The following is a 12,394-nucleotide window of genomic DNA, read 5'->3' on the forward strand; positions in this document are numbered from 1 at the left end:
TGTTCCACTGGTTATGTTCCACTGGATTATGTTCCACTATTTATGTTCCACTGGATATGTTCCACTGGTTATGGTCTACTGGATTATGTTCCACTGGTTATGGTCTACTGGATTATGTTCCACTGGTTATGTTCTACTGGATTGTGTTCCACTGGTTATGTTCCACTGGTTATGTTCTACTGGATTATGTTCCACTATTTATGTTCCACTGGTTATGTTCCACTGGTTATGTTCTACTGGATTATGTTCCACTGGCAATATTCTACTGGATTATGTTCCACTGGTTATGTTCCACTGGATTATGTTCCACTATTTATGTTCCACTGGATATGTTCCACTGGTTATGGTCTACTGCTTATATTCTACTGGATTATGTTCCTCTGGTTATGTTCCACTGGTTATGTTCTACTGGATTATGTTCCACTGGTTATGTTCTACTGGATTATGTTCCACTGGATTATGTTCCACTGGTTATGTTCTACTGGTTATATTCTACTGGTTATATTCTACTGGATTATGTTCCACTAGTTATGTTCTGCTGGATTATGTTCCACTATTTATGTTCCACTGGATTATGTTCTACTGGATTATGTTCCACTGGATTATGTTCCACTGGATTATGTTCCACTGGTTATGTGCCACTGGATTATGGTCCACTGGATTATGGTCCACTGGTTATGTTCTACTGGTTATGTTCTACTGGTTATGTTCCACTGGATTATGTTCTACTGGATTATGTTCTACTGATTATGTTCCACTGATTATGTTCCACTGGATTATGTTCCACTGGTTATGTTCTACTGGTTATGCTCTACTGGATTCTGTGCCATTGGATTATGTTCCACTGGTTATGTTCTACTGGTTATATTCCACTGGATTATGTTCCACTGGTTATGTTCTACTGGATATGTTCCACTGATTATGTTCCACTGGATTATGTTCCACTGATTATGTTCCACTGGATTATGTGCCACCGGTTATGTTCCACTGGTTATGGTCTACTGGATTATGTTCCACTGGTTATATTCTACTGGATTATGTTCCACTGGCTATATTCTACTGTATTATGTTCCACTGGTTATGTTCTACTGGATTATGTTCCACTGGATTATGTTCCACTGATGTTCGCATGCAAGGTCTCAGCACAAATACGTGCGTGTGAACGGTTGAAAAATGAGGCCCGTGGATTTATTTCATTTCAGCTCCACTGTGTTGGAGACACAGAGGCCAAATTACAAAACATATCACTGACCAAATACTTATGGATCTGAGTTTATTTAAGAACAATATGAAGGAATATGTTGTGAAAATGACACACACTTTCAAAATTAACAAAACAACAGAAAGGTGTTACCTTTGCGAGCAATCCTGATGCAGTTTATTCTGGTCTCCTGTGAGGCAAAAAAAACAACAACAAAAAACTGAATTAATTCTTAAAAAAAAAACACAAAGGGAACAGAGAGAAAAATAAAAATGGCAGAGATGAATCCACAGCATTCCAAATCCACAGCTTCACTTCCACACTTGCAGCACACGCTGCTAAGATCAGCGAGTTGTTCTCACTTTTGTCGTGTGAAGGAAATAATTGAAATTTCTTTGCAGCTGACATGCTCCTGTGTTATTGAGACCTCTTCTCTCCTTCACTAGGTGAGGTCCTTCACCCGGGTGGACTCATTTGTTCCTTCTCCTCCCAAAAGCAACGACCTGTACCCCGCGGACAGAAGAGCACGCTACCAAATTAAGATGTAAGGAATTTAAATCAGCCTTTACGGGCAATTATGCTAATCTGTGCACCAAGAGTCAAAAACCTTTCCAGTAAAAGAGTTGCCAAATTACCTTTTTTAAGTGGAAATCTGTTTTAAGTGGATTCATCTCTCCAGCAGTGACTTATAGTGACAGGAAAGTCATGTTTTCTCCCTGCCAGGCATTATTAAGGCACCAACAGGCAGCGTGTTGTCTCATCCTGTCCCTGGTCTGGACTTTGGACCCTCAGTCAGAGAAACAGCTCAGATCCTTGAAGTGTCAAATTAGTGAAGAAAACGTGCAAACCCAAATTGGAAGAAGTCGGGAAGGCATGGAAAATCCAAATTAACTCCCCACCCACTGCACACTGTATGATCCAAAGATATCTCATGTTTTTATGGCAGCTTAACTTCATTCCTTAACAAACATTCATTCCTGCATTCAAAGTCTGCAACACATTCCAAAAAACGTTGGCTAGATGAAAGGTAAAAACCAGACCTGCATAAGCAGCAGAAAATGAATGAACGATGTCAGTAGGTGATCGCAATCATGAATTAGTACAAAAGCAGTGTCCTTGAAAGGCTGAGAGTCTTTTAGGAGCAAGGATGAGGAGAGTTTCATCAAGTGCATGAGAAAATTATTGGAATGGTAAAACCCATGTTCCATAAAGAAAGACTGGAAGGGATTTGCATCTTTCTCTCTGAACAGTGCATAATATCATGAAACAATTTAGGAATCTAAAGGAATTTCAATGTGTAAAGGGCAAGTGTGCAAGCTGAAGTTGATCACCCATGACCTCTGACTCTTCAGCTGGCACTGCATCAAGAACTGTCATTCATCAATAGCTGATATAACCACATGAGCAAGTGATTAGTTTGGGAAATGTTTTACATTCAAAAATGGCACTCAAAACTTTATTGTGCAAAAAAAGATGTCTTATGTTAAGTTTGTCCTGAAGCTTTTTGGGCTTGGAGGCATCTGGGTTGGACCATCACACAGTGGAAACATGTATTATGGTCAGACAAATCAGTATTGCACATCTTTTTTGGATAGATATGAGTATTTTTCCATATTGTTCCAACTGTTCTGATATGGGGTTGTTGTGTAAAAAAAAAAATGTCCTCATCCATAATACCAACATACCACATAAATGATAAGGGGTGAAAAGAAAAAAAACATCAAAAGCTACTGGGCCGACTGTCTTAAACTTGGCATAAATCGTGGGAATAAGCCAAAGAGGAAACCACTAACTTTTGGATGGTTTTTGTTTTTCACTCTTGTTAACACTGATAAATAGGACATTTTTTGTCAACAAAAGAATCTTGAGCTGCAAAATCTGGAATGTTATCTAACTTTGCACCACATTATCTTTCATGAAAACATTGAAAATTCCCTATATTAAAGAAAGTGTAAAACAATTAGTAATATTTACAGAGATGTACACGGATGAATTGTGTAGTGGATCCTAATAGAGAGGTGGAACCAGGATCCTTCTGCCATCCTAGTTTTTATCTTTTGCTATAATATATAGCAAACACACACTCATACACACACACACACACACACACACACACACACACACACACACACACACACACACACACACACACACACACACACACACACACACTCGTCTTTAACCGCTTATCCAAGATGGGGTCATGGGGGGCTGGAGCCTATCCCCGCAGTCACAGTGTGAGAGGTGGGTTTACCCTGGACAGGATGCCAGTCTGTCACAGGGCCATAATAAACAGCAATGGTGCAAAATGTTTAAATCCACAGAGTGGAAGAAGGCGAGTATTTCCTGTTTGCCTGTTTCACAAAACTGGCAATCACACATTTTTCAAGCCCCACTGAGGGCAGATCTGCCAGTGCAATTACTGTTCCAATTCAATGGCAGCTCCTGCTCCACAATACGCCGTCCACATCTCATTTATCCACAGTAACTGTCAAAATTATTCTGCTTTTGCTTTCTTCCAAAGCGACCCATCTCTCCTGAAACACAACAACAGTTTATAAAATGTTTAGAAAAGTAGAATGGAGATTAAAGTATTTTTTTGGGTGGGGGGAGGCTTTTCACAGCACAATCTGTCATATTTGTTGTTCTTATGGGGTATTTGTCAGGAATGGGTGAATGGGGGTCAGAGGTTACAGCAAACAGAAGTGTTCCTGGTCAACTATACGTAAAGTTGATCCATGATCCATAGCAGTGGTTAAATGGTTTTTAGCTTCTTTACTTGCCCTTTGGGGACACAATGAAGCGCTGAAGATGAAGTTTCAAGGTGACCTCAGAAGCCTCTGAAGGTGTATTTACCTCCAAACTGAACACTCTAAAAAAATGTGTTATTTGTGGCCTGTGTGTATCATGACAAATAATGTATTTCACTGTAACATTGTTTGCTCTCCAGCTCCTCCAAATCAAGAGTTTGGTTCCAAAGTGCATCACTTTTGCTGGTTTGGAATGGTGATAAGAATCTGCTTGTTTTCTCCATGAAATGTCAATGAAGGCATTAGAGAGTCAGTAAAGAAATTCAAACCCAGGAACAGTTTCTGCTTATAATTTCTTTTTTTCAAAAAGCCTACAAATCCATTTTATTATAGAATAGAATTATGTATAGTAATTAATTAATAATGGTAATAATAATAACAACAGTAGTGCAAAGATCTGACAGGATCAAGTGTGCACAAAGCAGAGCATCTGCAAAAAGACAAATGTTGATTCAGGGTCAAGAAAAGCTCCTCTTTGGTCATAAGTTCAGGCCTGGTTCCTCCAGTGGAAATACACATAGTACCTCCTCGATCAGGTTTGATTCTCTTTGTATGGTACAAACCACTCTGATAGAAAATCACCTTTTGCATCAACTACACTAAAAGTGCATGTAATATGTGGTAGTATTTATTTGGACCTCTTACGTACCACAAAAGATGTAGTAATGTCCTAATGGTAACTGGTCTCGGGTATATGAGCAGCATGATGGCTCAGTGGTTAGCACTCTTGAGTACTAGTGAGAAGGCCTAGGGTTTGATGCCACCCAGGCCCGGTTCGTTTCTGTGTGTACTTTCCATGTTCTCCCCATGTCTGCTTGGCTTTCCTCCCACCATCTAAATGTGTGCCTTATGGTTTTGCTTGTTTCTCTGCCGTTGACCAAGGCCACATGTCCAGACCTGCAGTCGGTCCCTGAATGGCTGCCCACTGCACCGAGTGTGTGTCTAACTGGCATGATGATGGGTTAAATGCAGAGGACAATCTTTGTTGCATCTACAACAGGTCCATCTTTATAATGGACAAATTTTCCTCACAAAATACTAAGTTAATAATTTAACCGGTGAGGTCAAGACCTAATCATTTGAAAGGTCATTTCCCACTAAGAAGTCTGTCTTCAGGGAGAGTTATCTTTGGAAATTCTCCCTTCTGCATCAGCATGTTGACTAACATGCAGAGGAAAGTGCTGCAGCCTCTGATATCGAGGAGCAACGCATCATTGAGGCAGACAGAAACGTTTCCTGTCCATACAGGCCAAATGATTTAAACAGCATTTACTGTCAGTGTGTCTGTGCATGCTGCCCAGCACATTCTTTATTCATGCTTCTGTCTCTTTTCTTTAAAACATTCTAAAGCCTTGAGGCAGCGTTTGATTTTTTTTTCCCAATGAAACAAAGTTCCTTCAAGTTTTCTAAGATATCGAGTGTGAAAGAATCAGACGAACTACACAAGCACCAGACAAAACACATTGTATTCTGTATAAGTAATTATCTTAGAAAAGCTATTAGGATACATTTTACCACAGTGTTTACTGTTTAAAGATCAGTGGGACATAATCTCGTCACAGAGAGCTTAGACAGCTGCGGTTCTGGTTCTATAGACGAATGTAGTTTTTATCTCTCTCTCTTAGCGCCTCCAGCGTAATGCCTCCTGCCTTCTGGACTGAAATCTGAAGTGACAGTCAAGGTTGTTAAAACATAAAAGCAGCGTCTGTACTTCAGAAACAAAAGCTCCATCATGCATCCTGAAGGCTCTTACCCCTCTGAAGTTGCTGGTGGCCTGAAAGTAGATGAGGTAGTTCTTGGTGGGATCTAAAGGGCTGTTCCAGTAGCCATTGTAGGTGTGGTTGTCACCCACAGTGAAGGGCGTGGCCTCAGGCAAACTGCTGGGGGTGAGCTCAGCTGTGTAGTAATGTGGGGCCCCTTTGGCTTGGGCCTCGCTGTGGGAGTTTGGTGTAGGGAAACAGTCCACAGTGCCAAGCTCCCTCCTCCTGACCCGACGGGCACCATCCTCTTCCACCACAACCACCTGGTAAGCACTGGAATAGGGCAGGCGCTGACTCAGTACTCAAACATTACTCAGCCAAGTTTAAGTTTACTTTTGTTTGGTATATAGTTTAATACAAATCACTTCCTGCCAATACGTGAAACAGTGATTGACATTCATAGCAACGTCTGTCCTTCCTGGATAAAATACAGAGTTGGATGTGCTCGGCATCTCTGCTCAGGAGGTTATGGTGTTACTTGTATGCGTTTTATTTTCTGGATTACTTGAAAAAAATAATGCAATGTTTTTCATGAAATCTGAACATAACCTGAGACTGAATCCAGAAAATTGTGGCTCTGATGCAGATAAATGGGAAGAACCAGCACATTTTTAATACAACCCCTGGCAAAAATGATGGAATCACCGTCCTCGGAGGATGTTCATTCAGTTGTTTAATTTTGTAGAAAAAAAAGCAGATCACAAAACTGACACAAAACTAAAGTCATTTCAAATGGCAACTTTCTGGCTTTAAGAAACACTGTAAGAAATCAGGAAAAAAAAATTGTGGCTGTCAGTAACGGTTACTTTTTTAGACCAAGCAGAGGTAAAAAAAAATATGGAATCACTCAATTCTGAGGAAAAAATGATGGAATCATGAAAAACAAAAGAACACTCCAACACATCACTAGTATTTTGTTGCACCACCTCTGGCTTTTCTAACAGCTTGCAGTCTCTGAGGCATGGACTTAATGAGTGACAAACAGTACTCTTCATCAATCTGGCTCCAACTTTCTCTGATTGCTGTTGCCAGATCAGCTTTGCAGGTTGGAGCCTTGTCATGGACCATTTTCTTCAACTTCCACCAAAGATTTTCAATTGGATTAAGATCCAGACTATTTGCAGGCCATGACATTGACCCTATGTGTCTTTTTGCAAGGAATGTTTTCACAGTTTTTGCTCTATGGCAAGATGCATTATCATCTTGAAAAATGATTTCATCATCCCCAAACATCCTTTCAATTGATGGGATAAGAAAAGTGTCCAAAATATCAACGTAAACTTGTGCATTTATTGATGATGTAATGACAGCCATCTCCCCAGTGCCTTTACCTGACATGCAGCCCCATATCATCAATGACTGTGGAAATTTACATGTTCTCTTCAGGCAGTCATCTTTATAAATCTCATTGGAACGGCACCAAACAAACGTTCCAGCATCATCACCTTGCCCAATGCAGATTCGAGATTCATCACTGAATATCACTTTCATCCAGTCATCCACAGTCCACGATTGCTTTTCCTTAGCCCATTGTAACCTTGTTTTTTTCTGTTTAGGTGTTAATGATGGCTTTCGTTTAGCTTTTCTGTATGTAAATCCCATTTCCTTTAGGCAGTTTCTTACAGTTCGGTCAAAGACGTAAACTCCAGTTTCCTCCCATTCGTTCCTCATTTGTTTTGTTGTGCATTTTCAATTTTTGAGACATATTGCTTTAAGTTTTCTGTCTTGACACTTTGATGTCTTCCTTGGTCTACCAGTATGTTTGCCTTTAACAACCTTCCCATGTTGTTTGTATTTGGTCCAGAGTTTAGACACAGCTGACTGTGAACAACCAACATCTTTTGCAACATTGCGTGATGATTTACCCTCTTTTAAGAGTTTGATAATCCTCTCCTTTGTTTCAATTGACATCTTTCGTGTTGGAGCCATGATTCATGTCAGTCCACTTGGTGCAACAGCTCTCCAAGGTGTGATCACTCCTTTTTAGATGCAGACTAACGAGCAGATCTGATTTGATGCAGGTGTTAGTTTTGGGGATGAAATTTTACAGGGTGATTCCATAATTTATTCCTCAGAATTGAGTGAGTCCATATTTTTTTCCCTCTGCTTGGTCTAAAAAAGTAACCGTTACTGACTGCCACAATTTTTTTTCTTGATTTCTTATAGTGTTTCTTAAAGCCAGGAAGTTGCCATTTGAAATGACTTTAGTTTTGTGTCATGTCTGTGATCTGCTTTTTTTCTACAAAATTAAACAACTGAATGAACATCCTCCGAGGCCGGTGATTCCATAATTTTTGCCAGGGGTTGTATAAAGGATTCATACTTGTTTGCTAGACAGAAGGTTCAAGCTGGAAAAGATATGCTGAAGTAAGGATGATGAATAATTCAGATATACGAGGTCTGTCAATAAAGTATAGGTCCTTTTTATTTTTTTCAAAAACTATATGGATTTCATTCATATGTTTTTACGTCAGACATGCTTGAACCCTCGTGCGCATGCGTGAGTTTTTCCACGCCTGTCGGTGACGTCATTCGCCTGTGAGCACTCCTTGTGGGAGGAGTCGTCCAGCCCCTCGTCGGAATTCCTTTGTCTGAGAAGTTGCTGAGAGACTGGCGCGTTGTTTGATCAAAATTTTTTCTAAACCTGTGAGACACATCGAAGTGGACACAGTTCGAAAAATTAAGCTGGTTTTCAGTGAAAATTTTAACGGCTGATGAGAGATTTTGAGGTGATACTGTCGCTTTAAGGACTTCCCACGGTGCGAGACGTCGGGCAGCGCTCCCAGGCGCCGTCGTCTGCCTGTTTCAAGCTGAAAACCTCCACATTTCAGGCTCTATTGATCCAGGACGTCGTGAGAGAACAGAGAAGTTTCAGAAGAAGTCAGTTTCAGCATTTTATCCGGATATTCCACTGTTAAAGGAGATTTTTTTAATGAAAGATGTGCGGACGGGTCTGCGCGTCGGGACGCAGCCGGCGTGGTGCGGCGGCACAGGAAAAACACCTCCGTGTTGATAACCATTTGTAAAATCCAGGCAGCTTTTGATGGCTTTCAGTGGATTGAGTATATCAGAAATTGTTTAACAGCTGGACATGTTCCAACTTGTCCTTAAGGCTTCCAACGGAGGTGTTTTTCCTGTGGTGGAGCGTCGCGGCGGCTGCGAGCCGACGCTGCAATCCGCCCGCACGTCTTTCATTAAAAAAATCTCCTTTAACAGTGGAATATCCGGATAAAATGCTGAAACCGACTTCTTCTGAAACTTCTCTGTTCTCTCACGACGTCCTGGATCAATAGAGCCTGAAATGTGGAGGTTTTCAGCTTGAAACAGGCTGACGACAGCGCCTGGGAGCGCTGTGGGAAGTCCTTAAAGCGACAGAATCACCTCAAAATCTCTCAACAGCCGTTAAAATTTTCACCAAAAACCAGCTTAATTTTTCGAACCGTGTCCACTTCGATGTGTCTCACAGGTTTAGAAAAAATTTTGATCAAACAAAGCGCCAGTCTCTCAGCAACTTCTCAGACAAAGGAATTCCGACGAGGGGCTGGACGACTCCTCCCACAAGGAGTGCTCACAGGCGAATGACGTCACCGACAGGCGTGGAAAAACTCACGCATGCGCACGAGGGTTCAAGCATGTCTGACGTAAAAACATATGAATGAAATCCATATAGTTTTGAAAAAATAAAAAGGACCGTTACTTTATTGACAGACCTCGTATATATGCTGAAGAAGGAAGGTGGAAGGAGTACTTTGAGGCACTGTGAAATGAAGAACATGGGAGGCAGAGAAGATGGATGATGTGGAAAGAGTGAATCGGGAAATGCAAATGATTAGTAATAATAAATCAAGGACATCTTTGTACATCATTGTATGTGCAGATGGAGCAGGATATGTATGAGGAGAGAATGACAGCAATGAGGTGTGCAGCAAGAATGATGGATGCATTCAAGGCAGAGGTGAGATTTCATCAAGCGTGAGCTCTGATCCCTTTCTTTTAACAACCTTGATGGACAGGCTGACGGACAGCATAAGACAGGTGTGTCTGCGGACTACGATGTTTGCAGATGATATTGTGATCTGTAGTGAGAGAAGGAAGCAGGGCAAGATGAGCCTTGGAAGGTGGAAATACACTCTGATAAGATGAATGTCCATGTGAGCAAGAAGGACTACATGTGAGGGAAAACAGTGGAACAGTGAGGCTGCAAATAGAAGAGGTGGCGAATGAAGATGTGTTTAAACACTTGAGGACAACTGTCCAAAATAATGGACTAATGGCACCAGGGTCGAGTGGGTGAAGAGCAGCAGGAGTGATGTCTGATAAGAGGGTATCTATGTTGTATGGCTTTGAGATGGTGGTGATGACTTAAGGACAGGAGGCGAGGCTGGAGGAAGTGGAGTAGAAGATACTGCGACATGTTTTTAAGGGTGGGGGGCAGGATGGACAGGATTAGGAATGAGCATATCAGAAGAACAGTGAATGAGAGAAAGTCAGAAAGGTAAAACTGAGATGGTTTGGACATGTGCAGAGGAGGGACACAAAGTATACAGGGAGAAGGATGCTGAGGATGGAGCCACCAAGCAGGAGTGGAAGAGGGACACAAAGGTCATGGATGGGATGAAGGAGGACATTTTGTTGTGATAATGATGGGGAGCAGAGGGTGAGATCAAGTTCAACATTCTTTATAATTGATCTCCCTTAGGGGACATTTGGCTTGATGCATGGGGGGGGGGGGGGGGGGGGGGGGGGGGTCTACTACACAAACAATAAAACAACACCAACATTTAAAACAATAAAAAAAAACCACAAAAGATAAATACAACCCACAATAAAATAACCTTTGCTTTGATTAAAGAGCTCAATTAAAAAAAAAAAAAAGTTGGATAAATTTTTTTTGTTTTTTAGTTTCTAACTGGATCTTTTTAATAAGACTGATTTGCCAGGGGGTTGTCACACTGTCAACATGGTTCTAGAAGTTGATATCTTGTAGTTATGTGCCCAATTATTCAAATAAACAAATATATAAAGTTAAAGAGATGACATATCCATTTATATGAACGTGCAACCAACATCTTTTTGATGGGCAAAATGTTGTGGAAAACGACAAGTTGACAGAACTCTAAAAAGGTAGGGCAACTCATTTCTTCAAAATGTGTAAGTGAAGATGAGTTATTTTATTTCAGTAAGATAAAGTTCATTCATTTGAGCTGGATGATAGACTTTGCCACTGCAGCCTTGGGTGTGTGGTCATGGCCTTGCCACTGTGGCCAATGACGTAACAAGGTCAGGACTTTCAGGAAGTTGCAGCGTGATTGACAGAAGTAGTTGCAAGACTGATGCAATGACCTCGCGGTTTATGAATAAGCTGCTACACGCTAAGCCACAGTCACTGATGTTCCATTTGACAATGATCTTTCATCTCCGTCTCTGCTTTGAAAGTCAAACATCTTTCTAAGTCAGACTCTTGATGTGGAAGGTCATTCAGTGGTATTTTCTTTCTTTCTAGGTTTATTGAGATGAACCCAGATGGTCTATATGCTGGAGTCAAACAACAGAAAGAAGAATAAAATCATTGTGTTCTAACAATAGTTGTTCTGATTCTAGAAATCTGCTACATCAGTATCTTTGTATGTCAAAGTTTCCTCGATACAAACAATAAAGACACTTACGTTCAAGAACAGCAAACCTCACATTCTATCAACAAATCTGCTTTAAGTATCGTTTGAATACCAAGTTTTTGCACTTAAAATTTTCAAGTACTATTATGCTGAACAATTAGATTTAGCTGCTGTGTAAAGGTACACACAAAAATAACTTCAAAAATATTATGTTCTGATCATTCATTTGGGTTTACAGTGTGTGATTGATTTCAGCACCACAATAATCAAGTGGCTGTGATGTGATGAAGCGTCGGTGCTCTGACATCCCGTTAGGACTCTGTAAAGGACAAGGTCACTGTTTTACATCCTTCTTCAGAATGTAACACCGTTAGAAAACTGAGTGTCTGAAGCCTCTACTCACTTCTGCATCACATCAGAGAAAGTGTTTTCCACAAATTTGTTCAAGAAGGAATAAATAAGTGTGAAGAAAAGAACCATGTTAGAGCTCTGAACAAACATCAACTGTGTTTTTCAAAAACACTGCAATTGCATATTACTGTTATTTTTGAGTTCTTGCAGTATATCGTCACTTCCACCAGCCATTCCCAAATGCAGGAATGCCGGAGCTCACTTTGATATATTAAAAAAAAAAAAAAATCACCCAGGGCCTATCCAAAGTCTTTAATCACAGCTTTTATCAACACAAAGATGAAATATTTCCATATTTAGAATTTAGTAAATCAGGTATAAATGAAGAATAACATAATTAAAATGCCACTGCTTTGTGTTTGCTACTTCTAACAATAGTTTAAAAATAATCTCCCTTTTTTTTTTTTGAAATTTTAATCATTACAAAATTTAAAAAAATTGAATTTTTTGAAATGTACTTTTACTGATCTCTCATTGCTCACCTGCAGCACCCTCATGGCCCACGAGGGTGCTGCAGCCCACACTTTGGAAATCCCCATGTTGGTGATGTTATCCATTTGCTACAGGGAGGGTTTACTGATGATCCTGAATGTGTTC

At 40.5% G+C, this 12,394-nt stretch overlaps 1 protein-coding gene across 5 annotated transcripts in view; it reads right to left on the reverse strand.

Moving 5' to 3' along the window:
- The window catches only part of LOC117502014 (receptor-type tyrosine-protein phosphatase U-like), a 689,797-nt gene that overhangs the window by 168,686 nt on the left and 508,717 nt on the right, over positions 1-12,394 (reverse strand). For all 5 annotated transcript variants that reach the window (XM_034160998.1, XM_034160995.1, XM_034160994.1 and 2 more), the window contains 2 exons: positions 5,765-6,044; positions 1,355-1,391 (listed from right to left, as the gene is read on the reverse strand). In XM_034160998.1, the coding sequence (XP_034016889.1) occupies positions 1,355-1,391; positions 5,765-6,044 (317 nt within the window). The remainder of the gene's footprint in view (positions 1-1,354; positions 1,392-5,764; positions 6,045-12,394) is intronic.

This window comes from Thalassophryne amazonica, chromosome 20, assembly GCF_902500255.1.
Source record: "Thalassophryne amazonica chromosome 20, fThaAma1.1, whole genome shotgun sequence".
In the NCBI taxonomy this organism is placed as follows: Eukaryota; Metazoa; Chordata; class Actinopteri; order Batrachoidiformes; family Batrachoididae; genus Thalassophryne; species Thalassophryne amazonica.